Here is a 26,386-nt window from a genome sequence, read left to right as displayed (position 1 = left end):
AGACTGCCACCGCCCTCCTTGGGGACACCAGCAGAAGGTGGGTGGCAGCTGGTGGTTTTGGTTTCCAAATCCATTGCCGTCAACAGAGCTTTCAGTAGTTCCTCTTGGTCACCAGGGTCATTTTGACTCCTTATTTTCTATCAGAAAGGGCTAATTTGGAAGCTGTCTGTAGAACGCTCCACCATATGTTACCCTTTCAACAAACTGTTCCAGTTACCAGGAGCTGAGCTGAGAGCGTGCGTGGAATCCAGGCTCTTGCACTCATTAACTTCGCTGGCCTCAAAGACAGCGTGCACACATTTTTCCCTCCTCTAACTTGTCACTGAGAAAGCTCAGAAGTGGCCAAACAGAAGGCCGAGTGGAAAGTGATGGGACAATAATAATACGTTAAAACTCAATAGCACATGCTGGCCAGCAGAGCACTGCTGAGTAGTTTATCACATTTGATCCTTTCAACAGCTATAAGGATCCTCCTTGTCTCAAAGCTGAGGTCACCCGGGTCCTGTCCTTGGTCATCGGGAGGACGAGATGGCACGTTTTCCAGCACGCTCCCGGGGCCAAGCTCAGTGTTCTTGCTGCTCAATCAGGAATATCTGAGTCTTCTGTTTTTTCTTCTTTTAATTTTTATTTTCTATTGCAGCATCATTGATTTACAACATTGTGTTAGTTTCAGGTGTACAGCAAAGCGATTCAGTTATACAGATACGTGTATCTATTCTTTCTCCAATTCTTTTCCCATTTAGTTTATTACAGAATATTGAGCAGAGTTCCTTGTGCTGTACAGTAGGTCCTTGTTGATTATTTAGTTTAAATATAGTGGTGTGCACATCAATCCCAAACTCCCAATTTATCCCCTCTCCCTCCCATCTTTCCCCTTTGGTAACCATAAGTTTGTTTTCTAAGTCTCTAAGTCTGTTTGTAAATAAGTTCATTTGTGTCATATTTTTTAGAGTCTGCATATAAGCGGTATCAGATATTTGTCTTTGTCTGACTCACTTCACTTAGTATGAGCATCTCTAGGTCCATCCATGTTGCTGCAAATGGCATGATTTCAAGGAATATCTGAGTTTTCTGACTCCAGCCCTAAGTGGTCCTCAGTTTTTCAGTTTCCTCTTTTGGGGGAAATGTGGGCGGACATTAACAAGGAGAATCTCCAAGGTGTCCCGAGAGACTGAGGAGTCTGGTCCTCTGACACATCAGAAGAAAGATGTGCGTGCCTCACAACGCTCTGATTTTGGACCATGCTCCTGAAGGCTGCCTTACCCAGTGGTGGGCACTGGACCAAGACAAGAGGCTGTTGACACTTATTTTATTCTCAACTCCAAGGCCCAGACACTATTAAAGCTTGCTTGGTATCCATGGGCTTAGCATCCCCTGCGTTAGTCTTTACCACTTTGAATATTAAGATCCTTGGCATTGCAGCTTCTGTGAATTATGAATTACCTTCAGTAGCTCTTTTCAAAATTCCTCTATTGTGTTAACAGGTATCTGTAAATACTCAAGACATCTTGACTGGTTGCTTCTTCAGGGACTTAACTTTCCTGTCAATGATATTAAAAGGTCTAAAATGGCTGTTAAGGGCATTTACAAGAGAGGTTGATTAAATCTTTTCTATCATATTTCACTTTTGAAATTGATGTCATATACAGTAAATGAATGGATGCAAATGTAACTGAGTGGCAGTGATAAAATGACAGACAGTGTCATAACTGGAGTCAGCTGGTACTCAAAGGGCTAGAGTCCCAGAAAATATCATGGGTCCTAAACTTTAGGGAGTAGGGCTCAGGCATCAGGAATTTTCTAGCTTTTCTAGTAATTTAGTTTTCTAGTTTTCTTAGTAATTTTCTAAATTTTTCAGTCACTCTAATGTGTAGAGAAGCGCCGTGGCAAATCACCCCCATGCCAATGAGTAACTAAATGGATGAAATCACTCTTATTTGTTCTTTATCTGACCTTACAACTAAGTTACATTATATCGTATTCCCGACTAGTGTCCATTTCAAAGCTGTATCTACTAGGGCGGTTCTCAATCCAAGATGCACATCGAATCACCTGATGAACTTTCAGAGGAATAGAAATCGGAGACGAGAGTTGGACACTCAGATTCACTCAGGGGGCTGTGATGGGGTCTAGGCACATGCATTTATTAAATGTTCCAAAGGCAATTCCGAAGACGAGTTGGTATTAAAAACCATGGGATTGAGGCTTTGGTTCAGAACCAGGGCCAATTTTTGGCTCCCTATGGTATATCTGGCAATATCTGGAGCCATTTTTGTTTGTCACAACTGGGCTGCGGGAAGGATGCTACTGGCATCTAGTGGGTGGAGACCAGGGATGCCGCCCACCATCCTACAGTGCACAGGGCAGCCCCCAGCAAAGAACTGGACCCAAATGTCAACAGAGTGGCTCTGGAGAAGGTCTTATTAAGCTATCACATGTATTAAGGTCTTATTAAGGTATCCCATTCATCACATGTATTACTTGAAAGCATCAGTAAAGTCTGTGTTGATACCAGGATATTATGAAATGACAAATTTTTTATTGAAAACGAACCAAAACTCATCAAAAGACAAGTGAAGACAAAACAAAATAGCTCAGCACTGGTGAAGCCCATCCAATTCTATTTTGGTTTGAGAACTAAAGCACTGAATGGACGCTGATGATGGATGCTTTGACAGGCTCGTTTATGTAGCATTTTGACGGCACTTATTTAGACTTCATCAGGCATTCCTTGCATGGCATTGGACAAAATTAAGTTGTTCAAGAGCTATCGTGTAAGAATATAGGATTATTCAACTCTCAGGTAGTTTTAATATTTCTTTTTCTTTTGCCAATGGATTTTAGAAAATAAAGCTAGAAGATTGTGGGCAACCTGGTATGTGAGAGTTTATACACTCATCTGGAACACCTGTAGTTACAATAACTCAATAACTTAATCTAAATTTTTATTCACTACTAATCAAGAATTAAGTGTCTAGTTCTAGGCTAGGATTAAACGTCGATATAGATCTCAGAGTGAAAGTAGTAAACATCGCATTAACTCTCCATCCTTGCTAGCCACTGTTTGGTCCCCTGGGCATCCTTCTTCTCTAAGATGCTTCACCTATGCAAATTCAACAAACCTTGCTATCGATCTCGCTGCTCCCCAGCGCAGACTGAATCACGTAGAGCAGCGCATCCGTGAGCCCATCACATTCCCGCATCCTCCTGCGGGCCTCCTCTCCGGCTGAACTAACATTCCTGCAAAGCAAAAGGATGTGTCAGCGCCCTTCACGGTGGTCACCTCCTCTCATAGTTTTAATCAAAACACTTTCCTTGCCTTTTCAGGTTTACCAAGAATATAATTTAATCGGGGGGGACGGCCTCCACAAAAGCATCCTGGAATTAGGTGAGTCACAGATATCTGCAAGGAAACTCTCTAAATGGAGAATGCAGAATTCCAAACACGTTATCCGTGAGAGTCCTGTGACTGCTAAGAAGGGAGACTTGGGCCAAGTCTTCAAGGTCTGCTTCATTTACAATCGACCAGGGAATCAGAAGCTCTTTGATTCAAAGGATTCTTCTTCTTTGAGAAGTTTGAAATACTTTTCAAACACAAAGCTTTTCAACTTACTGAAGTATTTTAGAGATCTAATTTCACCTGCCTCAAAAAGATACCTACCTTGGCCCTGCCAGAGGTAAACTTCTAGAAATTTATTCTAAGAACACAGAGATTTCTGTGAAAATTTAGTCATCAGGATGCCTATGGTACCTTTTATGGGTAGGAGTTGCCCAAACTCCTTCCTACAATGGCACAGGCTGAGCTAAAGCCAACAGAAGGGGTCCCTTATAATGAAATGCACAGCTGGGAGACAGAGAGAGCTTCCAGAAGGTACAAAAGACATGAGACAATCTAGTCAAAGGTGAATCTTTTGGGTGCTTTTAGTTATTCCACCTGAGAGGGTGTTCTGGTCTTCCTCTCCAACCGTGATTAAGGATTCAGTTCCAGCAGAGAACTTTTGCAGTAACTGAATGAGAGACAGCACAGGCTATTAGAGGGATGCTGGAGGAGATGAGTTAATGAAAGGTACAAAGGACCTGAAAAAATTTAGAAACTGTGGGGAAGGGTGATGGAAATAGAGAATGATCTAGGTAGGGCAATGGTTCTCAAGCTATGGCTATTATCAGAATCACCTGGAGGGCATGTTCCTGGAGATAGCTGGGCCTCACCTTGAGATCACTGGTGGAATCCGGTAATTTGCATACTTGGTGATACTCACACTGAAGACCTAAACTAAAGTAGCTCTAACTCTACTTCTAGGGGGAGAGTTTGGTTGGGGAGGGTAGTGTTCTTCAGTGACTGCTGGGGCCAGCCATGGGGCAGATTCCAAGAACCTGTGGCCTTAGAGCACACAGGAGTAGCTGAACAGAATGAATCTTCAAACTCATGCTGTAATTGACACAAGTGTTCTCATTTCATTTTTCCAACATCTTTCCCTGTTATACTTCATTCTGTTTTACAGATAAGAGAACTGAGGCTCAGACAGGCTGTCCAAGGCTACACAGGTAGTAAGCGGAGAAGCTAGAACAGACCCAGGTCTGTGAAGGACAGGAAAGCAAAGGCTTCAGGCTTGGTGTACAATATGGACTATACCTTTTAGGAATTAAATCAAAATAAAATAGGCTCAATGCTAAAATGCTACTGAACATAAATGTTTTCTTTAATATCTAAAAAGTTCTGCAGACATGTTTAAAGACGATCTATCAGTGTTTTAATGTAACACTGGGAAAGGTTATTCAATTCACATTAGTATTTTTGGCATTTGCGGATCTTAAAATATAAACAAAACTCCTCAGTTCCTTAGATAACATAACTGAGCAAATACTGGCAGCATTTTTATGGAAAGTGTTATAGAATCTGCCTTGGGGTGGCCAACCCTCGTTCTGACAGCATCTCTGGGAGGGAGGAAAGAAATCTTTTTGCAAAAGAAAAAGTGGTGAGAGGCATTCTGGTATTATTATTAGAAGGATGGTCTTTGTAAAAGAGCATTTTTAGAGCATTTATCCTTGAAATGACTTTCACCAGGTCGAGCTTTGACACTGTTAGCGTACTAGGTTTGTCAAAAATTCCAATCATTACAGCATTCAAAAAGAAAAAAATTCCAATAAGACCTCTTTGGTCTGAAGAACACTGGGTGCAACGTATGACTGTCAGTCTTAAATCCTGCCTCTTTGTGCTTTGATGAGGTCATGTTTCCAAAGACAGAAGAATGGAATTTGGACTTGAAAGAACTGTAGGGATAGCTCATGTGCACCTTAGTCTCGAATATCCTCTAGCCTTTCCCCTTATCCACGAATGCTCAGTCTTTCCTTTGAGTGGCTTCACGATGGGGGCAGGCTGCCTCCTGATTCACAAATAAACACCCTCATGATCAGTCCTATTTTCACTGGTAGTCAATGAATGGGCAGGGGCAACCGATGGGAAAGATCAGGAATTAACAACTTTGTCAACGTTACATGTTTTCAATATTAATTTGAGCATTTTCTTACTCTGCTTTGTTCTAGTCTAGTCTCCTCCACAATTAAAAAAAATTATTAACTGCCTACTATATTAAAATATGTAAGATATTACATATTAAAATGTGTAAGATACTGAGAAATGAGAAAGACTAATATCATAAGTTAAGGTCCCAGTAGGGAAGAGGAAGTAATTAGGACACACACATAAACACCACCCCTCACAATGATACAGAGGGGAGAGTGCAGTTACCACAGTGTCTGCAGGTAGGATGAGGCTCCATATGTATTTTTAAGTGAACTGAGGTGTGAACACGTCTCTCTTTCAATGAGTAACTGTGTCCTTCAAGCTTTTGGGGTTGGGTTTCCGCTTTTTATCAACTATTCCCAAACAAGTGAAACATATCACAAGATTACCTTTGGTTGTTCACTCTGGAGGAGAGGAGGTTTCCTTTCCTTGCTTGCCCCCCGTCCCAACACAAAATTTACTATACTTGTGCGTTTCACTGTTTAAAAATAAAAATCCCAATAGCCTTATGTGTTGGTCACTGAACAGTTAGTTGTAATTATGGTCCCAGGTAGGTATCTGATAAAGAGCCCATGTCCAACCTACAAAGTTCCTCCTTCCTGTTGTACTTAAATCATCTTCTGCTCGTCTTGAGGGAGATGATTTCCATGTCTGGCTGGAAACTGGTGCAGCAAAATTCTATGCATAAACGTAACACTGAAACAAAGACTTGTAATTATTTTGTAAAAAGCACAATGATGCTATAATATCTACTCCTTAGAAATAATCTCTATAATCTTGATTGAACTGCCAGTTGCTATGTCATTTCTGCTTAAAGTAGATTCTATAATCTTTTTATCTAATAGATGAAAAATAAACACGAATTATTATATCTTACAATTAAAAGATATAAAATCTCTTACAGTCTCTCTTATTCAAAGGTAACTAGCTAGACTGCTCTATTTTCCCTATCTTCAGTGCTGTTTCACATCTCATTACTCAGAGACTTCCTCACTCGCTACGCTCATTAAAAAAAAAAATTCAACATACAGTGCTCATAGGATCCACAGTGGAACTTACACGGAAGGCTTTGGTTTGCATGATGCCACTTCAGACGGTCAGGATAGGGGGGATCAAATCACACAGAAAACCAAGGGATGAGATTTTGAGTAATCAAGCTACTTGAAATTAATCTCTCCCTTCTCCGTACTCCCTTAGCTCTTTGAATCTCCATTATTGATCACCATTGATTTTGAACTAGAACTATTTAGGCTGTGACCTTATTGCTGCCTTGGGGCCTTCAGGAGGGTATTTGTATACCCAGCATGCAGCTGAGTGCCCAACACGTCCAAGGTGCTCACTGCCAGGTGGCTATTACATGCGTATTCAGCTCTTCCGTGGGATTGGAGTTCACATGCAGTCCATGACTGATTGACCTCTGTGCTCCACGCTCATTGGGTAAGTATCAGATGTCTGTCACACCATGAGTGCAGCCTTCTCACCTTGTGGTTTATTCAGGTTTATCCTGGATTATTCAGGGCTGTCTCAATTTGCAAAGAAAGATAAAGCAGTTGCAAAGTGTATAACTTGGGGGACGAAACTTGTTCAGTTTGAAGTTTCTTACGCTTGTTAATAATATTGACCATCCACACCGTGTGTCGAGCGATGTGCACAGTTTCGCCACCTGAAGCCAACCAGGCTGTCCCAGTGTCACACCCACCTCACCCTCCGGCTTGTAGGAAGAGTTCTCTAGTTTAAGATTAGTTTGTCTTGCTGCGCTCTCTGTTACCTCCTCTCCTCTCCACCCCACCTGATCCTTGGGCCTTTATAATCTGGCCTCTATAGGGGGTCATCTCATAGCTGGCCCACCCCCAGCCCCTGGAGTCCTGGGTTCCAGCCCTGCTAAAACTCCGTACTATCCTTCCCTACAGCCGCGCACAACTCTATGCTGCTGCTCATTGGGCAACTTTGTCTCATTTCCCAATTTATAATCAACAGAGCCCAGATGCTGGGTCTCTGCAGGATCTGGGCTGGGTTCCTGAGACTACATACAGGTGTCAAGAGTGGGATGGGGCTGCCAGAGGGCTCTAGAGAGCGGAGCAGAGATCGTTTCAAGAAACACAGGTAGTCGTATGCTAACACATATATATGGAATTTAAGAAAAAAAAAATGTCATGAAGAACCTAGGGGTAAGGCAGGAATAAAGACGCAGACCTCCTAGAGAACGGACTTGAGGTTATGGGGAGGGGGAAGGGTGAGCTGTGACAGGGCGAGAGAGAGTCATGGACATATACACACTAACAAACGTAGTAAGGTAGATAGCTAGTTGGAAGCAGCCGCATGGCACAGGGATATTGGCTTGGTGCTTTGTGACAGCCTGGAGGGGTGGGATAGGGAGGGTGGGAGGGAGGGAGACGCAAGAGGGAAGAGATATGGGAACATATGTATATGTATAACTGATTCACTTTGTTATAAAGCAGAAACTAACACACCATTGTAAAGCAATTATACCCCAATAAAGATGTTAAAAAAAAAAAAAAAGAAACAGGTAGTCTAGAGGTAAAGCTGAAATATGAAGTCACACACTGAGTAGGGCCTTGATGCCAACCCATCAGGACAGGCAGGGGGAGAGGCAGGATCCACCACAGATGACAGCACAGAGGAGACCTGATGTTCAAGCTGGTCCCTCCATGATGTGGAGGAGGGATGGGATGCCTCCTCTTTCTGGTTGTCTGTTCCTTGGTCCCCAGTGCATAGGACTGATTAGGAACTCAGTGAGTGACTGCTGAATGACATGACGCACGATTGTGTTCAGGTCTGTCTCCTTCTAGACCAGAAGTACTCTGCCAGGGTGATTTTGCCACCGGGAAACATTTACTGATGTCTGGGCACCAAAGGACATTTTGGTTGTCCCAAATGTGGAGGGAGGGGGTGTTACTAAGAACTTCCGATCAAAATCAGCAGTGCCGTGGTTGTGAGCAGGACACTGCTCCCAAACCTGGGTTCCAGGAATCAAGTGTATTTGTCTCCTTGGGGAAACAGCAGCTATGCCTCGTTCTCTCCTACAAAAGGCCTTGGGAGAACTTGTCTCTGGGTTCCAAAATCACCGACCAGAAACCCCCAATCTTTTCCTCTCTGGGGAAGCTGAGTGTGCAGGGCCTGGGAGGAAGGGGTCCTCTGCACGGCCAGCTGGGTCAACACAGCAAGAGCCACCCAGCCAGATTCTCTCACTCCAGGTGCGACAGTTATGGGGTCCTTGGTGTTGCGTGAGCCCTGCCACGTCTGTCCTTCCCCCTCTCTCTTCACTCAGAGGAGCTGTGCCCCAGAAACCACTAGGGCTCATCCTTTTGATTTGTAGCTTCTCTGTAGAAAGGGAGCAGCTTGTTTCCCTCTTATCACTCCGTAACCTCAATGAAAATGGATGCCCTTGTGTACCTGGTATGGGGCTACCTAGGGGCGAAGGCACATAAATGCCTTCTCTTGGTCTCCTCATCCGGAACGAGCCTACAGGGATGGTTTGACATCACTGCCTCACAGGGACACACAGCCAGGTGCTCAGGGCCTGGGCAGAGTCCCAGAGATAAATGTCGACTGCTTCAGCTGCTTCTCCCTCAGAGCCTCCCACCCAGGGGTGAGTGAGACCCCATGTGGACCACTGGGGCACCATGGGGGGTGTGTTGTACCACAAGCACTCAGAGTGGGTGGGGAAGCATGGAAGGTTTCACACCGCCCTGACAACCTCATTTTCTTAACTTTGATCACTGATCTGTAAACAATCTCAAACTAATGTAAACTCATTAAAACAACGGGGGAAATGAATCAGTAGAAGTAAACATCCACACTTTCCTTCTCCTCTGTCCAAGGACATTACTGTGACCATGTGGTGTTTATCATTCAAGATTGTTTTCTATTCATACAAACCAAACACGTAGGAATGTTCTGGCTTTTTGCCACAGTGATTGCTCAGTCACTGTGCCTGTGTCCTTCAAAAGCGTATCGTTCTCTATTTTTTAAAATTATTATCCTATTAATAGACATCCAAGTGATTTTAAACTTTTTAGTGTAGTAAGTAACGTTAAGCTGAAATTTGGAGGAGTTGTGAGTTTTGCCAGATGGACCCTGCGGAACCATTTTAGGAAGAAAGGGTAGCAGAGATAAATCAGTTCAAACCAACAAAACGACCCACCCTGATTGGCACCTACTGTGCTCCACACCCAGTGCCAGGTCTTGGGATAAAGAGGAAAACACCCGGCCGTTGACCTTAGGAGTTCACAGTCCAGGAAAGTAAGCAGAGGTACATTGGATGGGCCTGAATCTGACATCATCAGCATGAAACTAGCAGTATGAAGAATTTGGGAACCAATCCCCCTTGGAAGTGATGTCCAGGCACTTCCAGTGAAATCTAGATGTTCCTAGAAAGCGAACACAGGATGACATGGATGGAAGTTTTACGACTCACCTTTATTTAAGGTGTAATTGAAATCTTTGCTTAAGTTATAATTCTGTAAACTTGGACATCAACTGTTTTCTTTAACATTTGTGGCATCAAGTCATGGGTTGGGACTTAAGAAGTAAGAACACAGAGTACACTACATGCGTTCTTAGTAAGAAAGCATTTCATGAAAATTTAGTGGAAAGTACCTTCAAATTTAAAGGGTACACATGGACTTAGGGGCAGTTTTAGGTGAACAGCCTGTGGAAATACCAACCAAGCACAGCCAAGCAGAGGTGGGGTCTCTGGGTCACTCTCGGCATGAACGGAGGACAGGACCTGGCAGTGAGAGGTGGCATTCCATGGCAAATATCAATCTGGCACATAGCTGATACATTTTTACTAAGCCTGGCATCCTAAGCCAGCTCCTTGTATCTACTAAAACCACGGTGGGCTCATGGTTCACCAGCGTAACCTTGTTGATACTCTTACCAAACCACATAACCTGTGCTAAGTCCTCCTTGACATCTAGCTGCTGGCAGCCCAGGTGGGTTGCTCTGAGTGCCAGGCAGTGCATCACCAGATCTTCTCCTCCTGCCTGGTGTAGCTCAGCAGGAACACACAGGTGAACATTTATGACATTTGGGTTCCCCCCACCTGCCTGGCGAATTCAAGTCATTCCAGAAGCATTTCCAGTGTTGCCTTTTTCTGACATCCTACCCAGAGAGCAGAGCCAAGGATGACAGAGGATAAGTCCCTGGCTTTGAAACCTTGCAGTTGGGATTTGCTGGGCTGGGTTTCCAAGTTGCTTTGGACCAGCACTCCATTTTATTTTCCATGTCTCCCTTTCTGGAACTGGAATGTCTATAACTATTATCCTGTGCCTGTCCCAGCACTGTATGTTGAGGGCAGATAACCTGTTTCTTTAGGATCATAGGTTCACAGGTGAAGAGAAATTGTTCCCCAGCAGCTGTACATCATGGGTTACACATCTACGTTGGATTTAGATGATTCTGGTTATGGACTTTTGAGCTGAAGAGATTTAGGACTTTGAGTTGACGCTGTAATTGGGATGAGACCTTGGGATGAGATGAAAATACGTGGGGTGGATGTGGATCTTTGGGGACCAGAGGGTGCACTGTGGTGGACAAACAATGGCCCCCAAGATGTCTATGTCCTAATCCCTGGAAACTGAATGGATTACCTTACATGGAAAAAGGGACTTTGAGAATGGAATTAAGGTTATGGACTTTAAAATAGGAAGACTGTCCTGGATGATCCCTGTGGGCCCAATTTAATCACATGAGCCTTAAAAGCAGAGAACATTCTCTGGCTGGAGTCAGAGATGCAGCAGAAGGGAAGTCAGAGAGATCCCAGCATGAAGTTTCAACTTCCTGTTGCTGGTTCTGACGTATGGGGGCCACATGCAAAGATGAGAGAGAGAGGCGGCTGGCTTCCAGCTGACAGCCGGAAAGGAAACAGACACAAGGAACTGGGTTCTGGCCACAACCTGAAGGAGCTTGGAAGCAGATTCTCCCAAGAGCCACTAGAAAGGAACACAACCCTGCCCATACCTTGATTTTAAGTTGGTGAGACTGGAGTCAGACTTCCAATCCACAGAAACAAACTGTAGGATAATAAATTTGTGTTGTTCTAAGTCACTAAGTTCATAGTAATTTGTTACAGCAGCAATAGGAAACAAATACACAGCATTTAGCTTTTACTCAAGGGTAAGTGGAGTTCTTCTCAACACCATCCCTAAATGTTTCACACTCCATCCTTTCCCTGGAAAACTGCTTATCTGCAATGGGCTCATGCAAGTTTTAAGATATTTCCAGATGATCAAATAATTGTATTGATGTGACCAAGACCCAAATACCCCATATATAAGACAATAAAAATTCTTCCTAATGGGGTGAGGTGCTGCCCTCGACTGTGCAAGGCCAGGAGATATTCTATGTAACTCAGAGCATACTAAGGCCCTCTGCACAGGAAATACTGATGTGATATGACGATGCACCATAAAGTATGCTGCTTTTCTTTTCCCCATCTCTGATCTGATTAACCACAAGAGCGCCACCAGGTCAGTGGGTATCAGCTTGCTCTCCTGCTTAGCTGAAATCCTTCACTTCTGCCAGCCCTCTTTCTGGCAGAAGAGTTGCCTGAAAACCTCAGTCTTCACGGCTTCAAGGGAACAGAAAGTACAGCAGCTGGTACTCTACACTGCGTGGGAAACAAGTGTGTGGATTGTAAGGGAGAGAAATGAGGCAGCTTCCCAGCTCTGATTGAGTGAAGTCTGTAGTGTGGCCTCCTTGCTTTAAGTGAATTCCCAGAATATCATCTGAAATGCTAACCCTAAGTACCAAATGGTAGGAACAGCATTAGGAATAGCCCCACCTCCACAAATTTTATTGGGTACAAATAATGGGAGGTTGAATTTACTTGAAAAGCTCTTGATTTCTGTCTCTGCATATGTGTTTTTAAAGCTGGTACTTCATTATAGTCAAGTCAGAACAATTTCCAGAGAAATCAATTTCCCTTTTTCTTTCTTTCTTTTTCTTAAGATTAGCACAGTCTTGCTGCTTAGATTCCTGCTATGCACCTTCCTGTCTTCTCCCAAGGAAGGTAATTTCTTTATAAATCAGGACAGTGATAGCTCAGTAATTGCTTTGCTGAGCTGCAGAGACAGAATGCTTCAGTGGCCTAAAGGACAACTACGTACCGAGCCAGCAGTAAACCCCACTGCCATGCTGTCCTCAGAGCGAAGGCCCTCTGTTGACACTGCCACCTCCATTCAGGAATGTAAACCAGCAGAGACAGACGGAGGAGCCCCTCTGACATTGACTGTTCAATGCTGTCCCTTTTGAGGACCACCTAGATGCGTGCCTTCTGAAGTCAGCCACGCATCCCACACACTGTTCCAGAGATGCCCAGAGCAGAACCAGAAACACCCGCGTTAACAGACACCCTATTGCTGTCAAGTACTACCTAGGGTTTCAGCTCCATGATTCCAATTAAAATTGATGGATGCCACAGAGTTAAGTGCTCTATGAAATGTCTGCTCAAAGTTTCCTGTTGGGCTAAATTACAAGGAAATTGTAAGGGAAAAAGGGTGAATGCTGTGTGGCTAAAACCGTTACCTGTGAACCTAATTGTGCCCATGTTTTTTTTGTGCTCTGTGAACACCCACAATTGTTTTCTAGCCTGTAGTTACTGGACCACATCGTGAGCTTGGAGCAGTGCCACGTGGCCCAATTGATGCCCACCTGCCCTGTTTTCCACTAACTCCTGAAATATTTCACTCAGGTACATCTGTGGTGGGCTCTTCTTTCTGGAGCGCAGACTCAGAGTCAGGATGCAACTCACATTGGAAGCCCCCAGATCCCACCTCCGTCCTGGCACCTCGGCATCCCGTCAAGTCTATGTACCACCATCACCACCGCAATGAGCATTTCCATAGAGCAAAACCATTTGCCAGCCCTGGCCTGATTACAAATGCAACAACGGCAAAAAGAAAATGTCATGGGTCAAAACGCAAAGGAAGTTCAAACATGAATTAAAAACAGTGTTTTCTTCTTTTTCTGCTAAACCAGTGATCAACCAGATCGAGTTAACACAAATCACAAAACCTGAGTTGTAAAGCACATATAATAAATAAATATGCTAGGAAACTGTGAACTAGAAATGCGGTATTCACTTCACCAAGCAGACAGCTTCCAGGAAAATGAGCATCGTGGCTAAATAAATAATGAGTAAAGCTGAGGCCATCCAATTCCGGGTATTTTGAGTCCTCCATCTTCTAAGAAGTAGGAGAACAAAGCTGACTGATAAGGGATTATAGGTAATTGGCGACTTGCCTTTTAAATGTCAGACTGTGGGTCTGAACACTTTCAAGATTTGGCATTATTTCTGGATTATTTATCGCTATTATGAAAACCACCTTTCTCATTTTCATTCCAGTTCAACACCTAGTTCTCCATATGCAGTCAGGTAGTCTTTCAATTTATTTACTTACAGGAAATTTTAACAAATCATACTTCAAACACTTATTAAAACTGGGAATCCATGTGATTTTTTAAAGCTCACTCGTCTAGATGATACATTTTCCTTGAGGTGCATTTCTTGTTTTCATCATTGCTTTGATCACTCACAGATAACATTGAGTCCCAGAAACAACAATCAAAAAACTCAAAGTATCATCAGAGGCAAAGAAGTGCATTTCCTCTTGTGTCTTCCCTCTTCTTTCTGCTTCTACCCCATTGTGCTCCGTGCAGTTCCCCAGCCCCTCCCAAATATGGCTTTGTTCTGGGTGTTTACTGTCAGACTGTTGCCATCAGCATTTCTCTAAGCTGAGGGCTCACTGTCCTTGCCCAGCATGGGAGGGTTAAGGGCTTAGAAGAGGGAGACACCGGAAACAGAAGGCAAAAGCCCCTGTTACTCCGTTGCTCCAGGCCAGATGCCTGCTGGTAACAACATCCCTCTCTGCTTCAAACATTTTTGTTTGCTTGTTTCCTTACATTTCTTTTTTGAAAGACGACTCCTTAAATTTGTGGCCAAAATGCTAATAAAAAGAGTCCCTGGATCAAAACAGCTTAAGCCTCATGTCCAAATGCGAAGCAAGTGATTAAAAATTAAAAAAAAAAACACAACTTTTCCTTTAATCGCTTAAAATGTACCCATCTCTCCTAATTGCTATTTCATGAATTTAGACGTTTTGATGACTCATTCAGCAGCCTTTTGTTTGGGCCAAAGAACATGATAAATGATGAAAAATCTAGACTCCAGTTAATCTGGCCGGAGATTGTTGTATAGTTCTAGCTAAGAGAGACGGACAAAGCAAGCCAATCTTTGGCCAAAAATGAATGAAAGCTGCAGAAGGTGTCTCTGGCCCACCGTCTTTTCTTCTTGGTTTGGAATGGAAATATCTAGTGTAGGAGTGACAGGTGACAGGAGGGAGGAGAAACTCTAAGAATACATATATAATTTGTGTGAGAAAAACATACAGAAAACTCAGTAAAACTAAGATCACTTGTCTTTTAATTTTTTTCTGAAAGGGAGAACAGTATACTTTTAATCTTAAATGCTGAAACATCTTTAATTTCTGGAAGACATTTCTGAGAGACTTATTAAAAGAAAGCAGAAGCCAGCTTCTTAAAGAGGTGTGTCAATGTGGCCTTTCGAGGTTATGCACTGGTCTTAATCGCAATTTAGGAATAATGTTGGAAAAATCAGTATCAGAACAATTCAAAGAAACTCACATTTTAAAATCAAGTTTAATTGTCTGCCTCCATTATTGCTATGACTGGACTTTTTCTTCTTGGTTGTGGGAAGGGCAAATTCTAAAGCTGTCTCTTCAATATCACATGACGTCATGCACATGTGGCATCTCATTTTAAAAAATGACACAGATGAACTTATTTACAAAACAAACAGACTTACAGATATCGAAAACAAACTTACGGTTAGCAAAGGGGAAACGTGGGGGGGAGGGATAAATCAGGAGTTTGGGATGAACGTAGACACACTACTGTATGTAAGATGGATAACCAACAAGGACCTACTGTAGAGCAACAGAACTCTACTCAATATTCCGTGATAGCATATATGAGAAATGAATTTGAAAAAGAATGAATACATGTATATGTAGAACTGAATCACTTTGCTGTACGCCTGAAACTAACACAGCATTGTAAATCAACTCTACTCCAATAAAATTAAAAACCAAAAACCAAAAAACAAAAATCCACTTAAAAAAAAAAATGTCTCTTCAAGATGGCTGACCCCTGGTGGTTCAATCAAACACTAACCTAGGCACTGCTGTGAAGGGGCTTTGCAGACGGAATTAAGGTTACTAATCAGCTGACCTTAAGGCAGGGCAATGATCCTGAGTTTTTAGGATCATTTTTAGGAATGAGGATTCCTGGGCTCAGTGTCATCACGTGAGCTCTTAAATACAAAAGAGGGAGAGGCAGAGGGTCAGTCCAGGCTGACTGAGGGGCTTGGAGAGATGGGGAAAGGTTAGGATAGAGGGCCTGACATTGCTGACTCTGCAGGATGAAGGAAGGGGACCACCATCCAGGGCAGGTGGTGGCCTCTGGAAGCTAAGAACACCTCCCAGCCTCCAGCCAGCAAGGGAATGAGGCTCTCAGTCTACAGCTGCAAGGACCTGAATGTGGCCACTGACCTAAAAGAGCCAGGAAGTAGGTCCTCCCCAGAGCTTCCTGAGAAGAGCCGCTGGCAGACACCTTGACTTTGGATTTGTGAGACTTCAAGTAGAGAGACCAGCCAAGCTCCCTGGACTTCTGATGTAAACCACTCTGAGATAGTAAGTCTGTGTTGTTCCAACCCCTAAATGTGTGGTAATTTGATACGGCAGCGATGGAAAAACCACTTCATTTGCACAGCCACAGAAGAAAAAAATATTCTTATCTTTCATACATGTTCATTTTAACATTTCTGCTAAAGGATTTCAAAACTTTGAGACAAACTTTTTGCATTTTCCAATGGAGGCATTTTAGAGGTTCTGAATGATGAGATACCGTCGTCAGGATTTTCAGATGACTCTTGCTGCAGGACTGGTAAGCTAAACGCATCTCTCACCAACTCCAGATAACCTAATGTGACTTTTCTTGGTTTACTACCATCAGATGGCTGGCTCTCAACATGAGTACAGGATAATGGCACTGCTGGGTGCAAATTTCCTTTTAGTGCTTTAGGGGTGAAGCGAGTCATGCTTTAAAAAAATCCAAGATTTATAATGCTGCATAGAAAGGTCACACAGCAAAGACACTTCGAGCAGCCACAGAGCCTTGTTAAATCAGCTCACAGGTTGCTCGTGAAGAGTCTGGTTTCCCTGTCTCTCCTCGTCATTCTAAATAAGTTCCTCAATTAGAGGGTTTCTCACCTGTTATGGTACCGGTGCCATTCTCCTGATGCTGAACTAATGTTAAGGTTTTATTTAAAAACTGTACCCTTAAGCAGCTCAGGGGCCATCCTGAGAATAACTTAAAAACAAAAGACAAGACTTGTACCTTTCACTACGGGCCCAGGGCACGTGTGTTGCCTGGCGTCACTGCCCTTTGTAAATGATAATGGTTCCTGGAATTCTGGCACAAGACACACAAAACGACTTCATGAGAAAAATGTCAAGGCATCCATGCACCATAAAAATAATCTAGAAAATATAATTTGGAAACACAAGGTTTTTCTAACACTCACTTTATTATAATTACTCTTATGACCAATCCTTTTATATGTGCTAATATGGGACGGTTTTCATCTGTTAATGAATTAAGAAAAAAAGTTACAGCAAAGACAGGATAGAATGATTCCATTTTTGTGCAACAGGGAAGCAGGGAGAGGATCCTTATATGTTATACAGATTCACCAGCTATCAGACCAGTAGACACAGTGAACGAATCCATTATTTCCAACAATCCAATATTCCCCTAAAATTCCCCAAGGAAACACAACGTGCTGCTTTAGTTTTAATCACAAGTACTCAGCACAGAATATGTTCTTTACAGAACATGCTAAAAATCAAGTATATAGTTTATTTCCACATCAAAGAAATTGAGAATTGCTTCAGGTGTAAAGCAAAAGTTCTTTCTTTTTTTCTTCCACATGGACACACCTCAAGGACAGCGTGCCCATGACCGACACCCTCCCATCAGCACTGGCCACTGGCAGTGTGGGGAGATGTCGGGGGGGCTTGTGGGTAACAAGCAGCTACAAGGCAGCCAGACACAGCCTTATCCCTGCTCTCCATCTGGTCTGCAACACAGCGGATGGGCAGAGACACTTACCTCTAAATTAGTGGTGGTGTCCTTGGTTTGTTTGTGAGGTTTTAGTTCTGATTTCCCTCACCACGGAGCCCCTGAATTACACTGGGGATGAACAGAATAGGAAGAAGGAGGGTGACAAGGAGCCTTTACGAAGTATATTTGTGGTCACAGTGATCAACAGAGGTGACTAAAGAAGAAATCTTAAAAGCTGAGAAAAAAAGAGAGAGAAAAATGTAATGGAGAAAAAGAAAAGTAGTGCTAACTGGGACCTGTTCAGAGGGTTTCCTTAAACGTTATTTTGCTGTGCACCGAACACGTTAACTTGCTGGATCAATATGGTGTCACTCTTGCTCGGATCCTGTGTTAGCCGCACATCTACATCCAATCAGCCAGCACATTAAGTCGGCGCCAATGTCAAAGCATCTCCAGAATCCTCCTCCACGGCTACTGCCAGGTCCATAGCACTGGCATCTCTTGGCTCTTAATCGGTCTCTCTGCTTCTGCCCTCATTCTGAAACTGAGCAGGACCTTGTAGGACTCCTGGGCACAAAAGTCTGTCTGTGTCCCCCCATTTCTTGTTTGTAGGAAATAGGCTTCATTCAGCCTCCATGACCTTCCCTGAGTCCCAAAGGGCAGGTTCAAACAGTTGGTTGCTAATTAGGGAAGAGGGGGGATGTGGAGACAAGGGAGGAGCAGTCAAAAGAAACAACAGCGCAGCCTTGGGGCAGGGTCCTGGTGCCCCCTCAAGGATACACATAACAGTATCTTTGAGCTGTTCTGCAGATACTAGAACCCTACCAGGTGGAAGAAGTTAACTGTCTGCTGCCCACAAGCACACACATCCCTTCTGGTTCTGGTTGGAACCAGAAGGTTGATGATGCTGATTCCACGTACCTCCCCACAAACCAATCAGAAGAATGTCCACAAGCTCATCATGCCCTCTGCAAACCATTAGGATAAAACTCCTCACTACCCCCCCAGGTCAGGACACACAGTTTTGAGGGCATTAGCCTGTTGTGTCCCCTTTGCCAGGCAAAGCAATGCTTTTCTACTTCACCCAAAACTCTGTCTCCGAGATTCAATTCGGTACCGGTGTATAGAGGCCAAATTTTGGCTACAGTTCCCCTACCTCCCAGGGAAGCTTCAGCGATTCTGCTAAGATGTACATTGGGGGCTTCCCTGGTGGCGCAGTGGTTGAGAGTCCGCCTGCCGATGCAGGGGACACGGGTTCGTGCCCCGGTCTGGGAAGATCCCACATGCCGCAGAGCGGCTGGGCCCATGAGCCATGGCCAATGAGCCCGCGCGTCTGGAACCTGTGCTTCGCAGTGGGAGAGGCCACAACAGTGAGAGGCCTGTGTATAGCAAAAAAAAAAAAAAAAAAAGATGTACATTGGAGCACGAGTCCACCACCCCAAGACCTTCCATTGTACTCAGAGTCAAACTCAAGGTCCTGCCCATGGCACATGGCTGGGACACTCTTCCTTCTTTGTCACTTGGCCAACTCCTACTCATCTTTCTTGTCTTTTTCACAGGAAGGCTTTCCCTGTTCCCCTGACTGGGTGAAATCCCTTTGTTCTATGCTCATTCATTGTACGCTTTCCTAATTCTCACCCCACTTATATTACTTGCTTACTGCCCCCTGGCATCTGCCCATTCCACACTCAGGTCACAGAGCATCATGCTACCCTGGGAAAGAGCTAGAGGCTGGGCAGCTGGCCTGCGAGAAGGACAGCTGTGGGAAGGATGGGCAGCCATGCAAGCGGACAAAGTGAAGACAAGCTCTGATTAGGGTTAGGAAGAAACAGACAGATGCCCTCCGCCAGCAGGTCTGCACTCCTGCACTCAGAGGCACAGGCTGGCAGTAGGCAGCCCTCGATGGTCCTGTGTCTGCACCCAGGTCCTATTTTGGTCTGTGACTAACTATGCATCGCTGCTTGTGATTGATTTCTTTGCTTGTCAAGTGAATGATAACTTTCTAGATGGGAAGGAGACAGAGGACTAAGTGACAGCAATACTAATGGACTGTAGCCACAGAAAGGACATAAAATTGGAAACCAGCCTCCAGCCGCCCGCTCCTTCTCCAGCCCTGGTCCATAGAGGGTTCAGAGACAGACCAGGCCACCTTCTTATCTCGTTAAAGGAATTTCAGGCAAGACACTCTGGAGTTGCAGTGGGGCTTCTTGGGGAGCCAGGGAGAAGGATACACACAGGGACACACCATGAATACCTCCACACCCTTCTCTTAGCAGGTCCTGATTTGTGTCATACAATGTTTGTGAAATGTTGGCATTCATTTGTAAAGAATGGAAGTATTTTATGCTCTGAAACTCAGCCTGGGGGAGTAGAAAAGCTTTGGTGTCAAATTTCCACTCTGATATTATCAGCCTGGCCTTGGACAACACATTTAAGCTCTCTGACCCTCAGTTTCTCCATCTGTAAAGTGGGCTTATATTTGAGAGGATTAGACGAGGCATAGTCTGTGAAGCACGTAAGAGACAGAGGGGACCCAACACTTAGCCCTCAACTCTCCCTTGATCATTCCCAGTAGCTCCCAAGACTTTCATTCCAATTGCATGATGGCTGCTGTCCAGAGCCAGCAGCCAGCAGTTAAAGTGAGTTTCCTGTGGGCCAGGCCCTGTGCCGAGCTATTTATATGCATGGCTGCAGGGCCAGCATAAGGGTGAGGTGAACGAGGCCTTTACTCAGTGCAAAATTTAGGCGGGGGGTACTCCAAAAATTCACTGATCATCAGAAATAATAGGTAATTTTTAATTGTGATAAAATATAAATAACAAAATTTATCATCTTAGCTTTTTTTTTTTTTGCGGTACGCGGGCCTCTCACTGTTGTGGCCTCTCCCGCTGCGGAGCACAGGCTCCAGACGCGCAGGCTCAGCGGCCATGGCTCACGGGCCCAGCCGCTCCGCGGCATGTGGAATCTTCCCAGACCGGGGCACGAACCCGTGTCCCCTGCATCGCCAGGCGGACTCTCAACCATTGCGCCACCAGGGAAGCCCCATCTTAACCATTTTTTAGTGTACAGTTCAGTTGTGTTGAGTACCTTTACACTGCTGTATTAAATAATTTTAACACAATATTTTTTCATCAAAATTAATGAAAAAATCCATGATGAACAAAATATCAAAATTTTATTTTATTTTATTTACTTACTTTTAAGTTTTTTAAATTAAGTATTCCTTATGGAACAACTATGCCTGTCTGTTATTAACGTCAGTTCTCTGGTGCTTATAGGCATTGGAGTTTCAGAACTTTGGTACTAATGAGATCATTTCCTGTTTTTTAATTTTTAAAACATTTTTTTAATTAAAAAAAAATTCTTTTTTTGGCCGCGCCATGCGGCTTGTGGGATCTTAGTTCCCTGACCAGGGATTGGGCCCAGGCCCCCAGCAGTGAAAGCACAGAGTCCTAACCACTGGGCTGCCAGGGAGTGCCCTCAAATATCAACATTTTAAATAAAAGCGGGCTCCAACTCTGCACAGCTCAGCCTTCCTCGCCTCACCCTTGTCCTTGCCCTGCATCAACACCATCACCGCCGTTCATGGATGGAGAAACTGAGGCTTGGAGAGGCCTCCTCAGGTGCCCAAGATCACACAGCTAGTGGGTTTCCAGGCAGATCTGGATTTGAAGGCCAGCTCCTCTTGGTTTGGACTTTACAGTTAAGATGGTGTCCCATAACAACATCACACCTATCTCAAAGACAGGGCGTCTGAAGTTTCTAGTGCATGGCCTGGACTGGTCCAGGCTCAGCAAACAGAGCCAGTGCCATCACGGCCCCACCTGCCCCTCAGCTCCACAATCCCCTCCCCTTGCCTCTCCCCGCCCACATCCTTCCTTCTGCCTGTGGGCACGGCTGAATCTCTACAGCACAGGGAACGCTGTGTCTCTAACAGCTTACCGCTCCACGGTTCCCCGTGGCCTACAAGAATAAAGGAACCTCTTCAAAATGACCCTCCCTCCCAACAATCTTAACAATCGGCTCCCAAAAGACCCTTCCCCTCCCAGGGGCCTCTCAGGTCCTTCTCTGCCAACCACACCCTGACTAGCCCCGCTCAGCCACTTGCTAAGCCTCAGTGGGCCTCGGGCTCTTCCTGCATACAGACCCTATGGCCTGGACCACACCGCTCCTCTACCCCCTTCCCCTGAAAGCTTTCCTTCCTCCCAGTGCAGGCCTCTGGGCTGTCTTCCTGGAGTCCTGCAGGTGGAATCTATGATTCCTTCACTCAGAGGTCTTCTAGAAATTCTGCATAAACTTTTTATGGCACTAAGGGCACACATTACGCCCTATAGCTCAGGTTCCCTTCTACCCTTTTAGGCCATAAGTATCATGTCTTATTCATGTGTGTTTCTCTGGTACCTAGCAGAGTCCTGGGCACATACCAGAAACTCAGTATCTGTTTGTGTGGAACAAGAGACGTCACCCATTTTATCTACGCTGTTGATTTAGCACTTGATCAAGGAGGCGATGATGAGATGGCTACGGCTGTCCTGATGCTTTACGAGTGGGGCAGGTTGGCTGCAGTGCTGAGTGCTGATAGGCTGACACCGAGGCTGACGTCATGGCAGAGCATTCTATTCGATATTCGGATTCTGAAAGCCCAGGTTTAAACCTTGGCTCACAGCTTTCTACCACGAGCTCTAAGACAAATTGCTGAAGTTCTCTGAGCTGCAGTTTCTTCTTATTTAAAATTGGGGGATAAAACCCCACACAGTAACCTATCATTTATAAAGTTGTTGTGAGAATTAAGTGATGATTAGTGATATTAGAGAGTTTTTGTCCATATTTATTATCTAACTGCGCTGATACACCAACAGTCCAACAGCTTCCTTTCAATGAGGTGGGAGAAGAATTCAGCATCGTAAGAACCAGGGGTAGTAAGACCAAACTGCAAGGACAAACTGAACTAAACAGGAGAAAATATATTCTGCCATTTGGTGAAACTGATTGATGTGGTGGTTTTATTTAACAGAAATATCACAAACACCCACACTGGAAAATAAGCAGGTCTGTGGCTCTAACCAAGAAATTGATCTCACGGGGAAACTGGTGATCATGCAAGTAACATTCTCTCTGCAATTGGGAAGATTTTATGAGTAGCCAGGAAAGTTAAAAGGTTCCTTGCTTAGGTGAAAATTAGTACAGGACACTTTTTAGGCAGCCAGCAAAGCAGCAACAGAAGGACTGTTCACTGATTCATTCATTCATTCATGCATTCATTCAGTTAAGAGCTATTTATAGGGGTCTATCAGGGCCAGAGGCTGTTCTGGGGCAGGGAAATCTATGACGATAAAAGACACGATCCTTATGTAGATAAGAACGTAGCTTGTGGAGCAACTGGCCTGACACTCACAAGAACACAGGCAAGGACATCACTCCAAACTGTCAGAAGGTTTGATCAAGAGCTCAGCATGCTTTGCAAAGGCATTAGGGAGGGGAAGGTGTTGAGGAAAGTCTCTCTGAAGAGAAGACATTTAAACTGAGCCTAAAGGTAAAAAAGAGAGAATAAAGTCCTCCAAGTGCTGGGAGTCACACGTATAGGTCCTGAGGTAGAAAAGATCTCAGTGTATAGAGCAACAGAAAAGAGGCCAGCATTGCAAACACAGTGAGGGCAGAGGGGCCCAGTGTGGGGCTGGAGACTCGGAGTGTCTGGCTAGCTCTGACCATGTAGCTGCAGTGAGTTGTTCCCAGTCCTCAGAGTTTTAAAGTGAAAACTGTAACATTAACGTAGTGCCTTTCTATTTTTTTTTTTTTTTTTTTTTGCGGTACGCGGGCCTCTCACTGTTGTGGCCTCTCCCGTTGCGGAGCACAGGTTCTGGACACGCAGGCTCAGCGGCCGTGGCTCATGGGCCCAGCCGCTCCACAGCATGTGGGATCTTCCCAGACCGGGGCACGAACTCGTGTCCCCTGCATCGGCAGGTGGACTCTCAACCACTGCGCCACCAGGGAAGCCCAGTGCCTTTCTTTTAAGGACTCATGCAGAGTGCTATAAAGACAAATGGCCTTAATAATCCAACAGTTGGAGAGAAAACTTCTCTGGAATGAATAGACAAAAGAAAAGGCAAACAAGGTGAGAAAAAGAGAATAGTCTAGCCCAGAAAATGTAATGGGATGGACATACATAAAATAGGCAGGGAAACAATCTGACAGTTCCTAAAATCTTATACCAAGAGGGACCATACGATCCAGCAATTCTGCTCCTAAATGTATGCCCCAAAGAATGAAAATAGGGGCTCAAACAAATAGAGGGACATGTTAATAGCAGCATTAGTCACGGTACCCAAAGGGCAGACACAGCCCAAATGTCCATCGATGGACGAATGGATAAACAGAATGTAGTCTATCCACCCAAAGAAATATTCGTCAGTCCACTATAAGAAGGAATGAAGTATTCATCCAAGGTACAACATGGATGAACCTTGAAGCCATTGTGCTAAGTTTAAGAAGCCAGTCACAAAAGGCTATACATTACATGACTCCATTTAAATGAAATATCCAGAATAGGTAAATCCAAAAAGACAGAACACAGACTGGTGATCACCAGGGCCAGCAGGAGGGAGAATGGGGAGTAACCATTTAATGGGTTCAGAGTTTCTTCTTGGGGTCATGAAGATATTTTGGAACTAGATAGAGGCGGTTGCACTACATTGGGAATGTACGAAATGCCACTGAATTGGTCACTTCTAAATGGTTCATTTTATGTTAAATGAAAGAAAAGTAAGCTGGGGGGAAGGAAATGCTGGGGATGTAGGGGTTCATGCCAGAGTCAAAATAGAAGGGGCCCCTGGAGGAGAGGGATGCAGCTTTGCGGCTGGTCAGATTGACCCACGGGCCAGGTGAATCTGATCTTTATGGTTCCTCGTACTTCTCGACCTTTGGCTTCACTCAAATCAAAGCCTTCGGAGCATAAAAAGTTCCTATATAAAGAAGAGGAATCTTACAGTCCTTGAGAGGTGACAGGTAAGGGCTCCAGAAACGTTGGCTCCAACGTTTCTCCAACAATGTTCCTGTCTCAGTGGTCACGTGGGTGCTTTAGACCCACAGCTTTGCCTTTCTGAGCTGTGGTCCCCTGCTGGCCTCAGTGGAAGGATGCTCAGACACTTGTCTTCTGAAGGTCTCTGTCTAAGCTTGCACCTGGCTGGGTGCTTGAGAGGAAACAGGAGGATAATCTGTCTCAATCATCTCCCCTCAAATAGAAACGAGCCCTGGAAAATCATAATAGACCCCAGCATCAGTTCCTTTGTGAGTCTTACTAGGGGGTCCTGGCTGCTGACACCTGGCGCCACCTGATTTGGGAAGCACCGGCCTCTTAATCTATTTCAGCTGCTTAAAAGTGACAGGGGTCAAGGACAAATGACATTTAATCAGGTTTGCTAGTCAGGATGGCAGTGCTGCCTGCAGAGGAGAAATAAGTAAAGTTCCTTTATGTTCTAGGAAGAAGCTTATCAGCACTCCCTTCATACGTGCTAAGGAAAAATAGCGTTTCAGGTCCTGTTAAGATTCTAAGACCTGAAACCAGTCTCCTCCAAAACATGGGAGGGAGGACCCACTCTATGCAACAGACCACACGCCACACTTCCTGGCAGGTTTTACAAGGACATGGTGCTTTTTCTTCCCTGAAATAATTATTTTTTGCAGTAAGCTTCATTGGCTGTAACCACTTGACCCAAACTTGTGCAAAATAGAGAGCTCTTAGAGCAGTGAGTGCCAACTGCAATGATGATGCTTTTATATGGCAGGGCCCTCGTTTGTTTATATAAATTAGCCTGCCATTACCAATAACACTGTTGGTCCAAAATAAGGTCAGGCCAAATGTAATGCCGGGAAGAACAATGGTCTGGACACCAAAGTCCAGACAGGGCTATCATGGAGAATTATGGGGGATGATTAATTCGCTGGCCTCTTCCTGGGTATCGCCGTTCTCTCATAACATCTCTGTGCTAACACAGCTCCTTTCTGGTAATAAGTTACCTTAAGAGAAATGTAATTAGCTGTTGGGGTTCATTAGCCCCAGTCAGTGCATCCACAGCACGGCATCTCCTTGCTACTGGAGTGCCTGTTAATGGGGAATAATGATGGATTTGTCTTTCTATGGGACAATAACAAAGGACATAGGCTTAGTCTGAAGTCCTGGCATGTTTGTCCTTTTACTTAGCAGACTGAAAAACTGAAAGTGACTTTATGATACAGACTTAGAAAAGCACAGAGTCCTGAAAATCTAGTGTGAAGGTTGTCACGTTTTTCCTAACTATTGCTTCTTTTGCTTAAACCTTTTGGAAGCAAGAAAATGTAGACCAAGCATGAAATCTGGACAGGGCTCCCCTCTCTTTGACTTTTCTCTGCTTAAGAAGAACACTTCAGTTGGTACTTCCAGAAGCTTCTGCCAGCTCAGAATGAGAACTTCCTAATAAGCACTAAAGAATGATTTTTACCTTCAGTAGCTTCCCCAGTGCTCGGGGAACTCTCTATGAGATGCTGACGATCGCGTAGCAGAGAGGCAACATGGAAGTCCACGATGCAGGTACTCCAGTGGGGAGTCTCTATTCTGCCCACCTGTACCTCTGCTTCTTATGATCTTCATGCAGCCATAGCTCTCTGAGTACAAAGACCCCATTTCTCATCCCTCCCTATCGCAGCTTCAAAGGGTGATGG

The 26,386-nt window shown here is 44.4% G+C and overlaps 1 protein-coding gene across 6 annotated transcripts in view; it reads right to left on the bottom strand.

The window, feature by feature from the left end:
- Nucleotides 1-26,386, bottom strand: part of CTNND2 (catenin delta 2) — a 947,506-nt gene that overhangs the window by 143,329 nt on the left and 777,791 nt on the right. For all 6 annotated transcript variants that reach the window (XM_004274484.4, XM_033436579.2, XM_033436580.2 and 3 more), the window contains one exon: nucleotides 3,123-3,240. In XM_004274484.4, coding sequence (XP_004274532.1) covers nucleotides 3,123-3,240 — 118 coding nt within the window. The remainder of the gene's footprint in view (nucleotides 1-3,122; nucleotides 3,241-26,386) is intronic.

This window comes from Orcinus orca, chromosome 3 (assembly GCF_937001465.1).
Source record: "Orcinus orca chromosome 3, mOrcOrc1.1, whole genome shotgun sequence".
NCBI classification, from domain to species: Eukaryota; Metazoa; Chordata; class Mammalia; order Artiodactyla; family Delphinidae; genus Orcinus; species Orcinus orca.
Note: the sequence above shows the minus strand (reverse complement) of the source record. Positions and strands in the feature narration are given on the sequence as shown.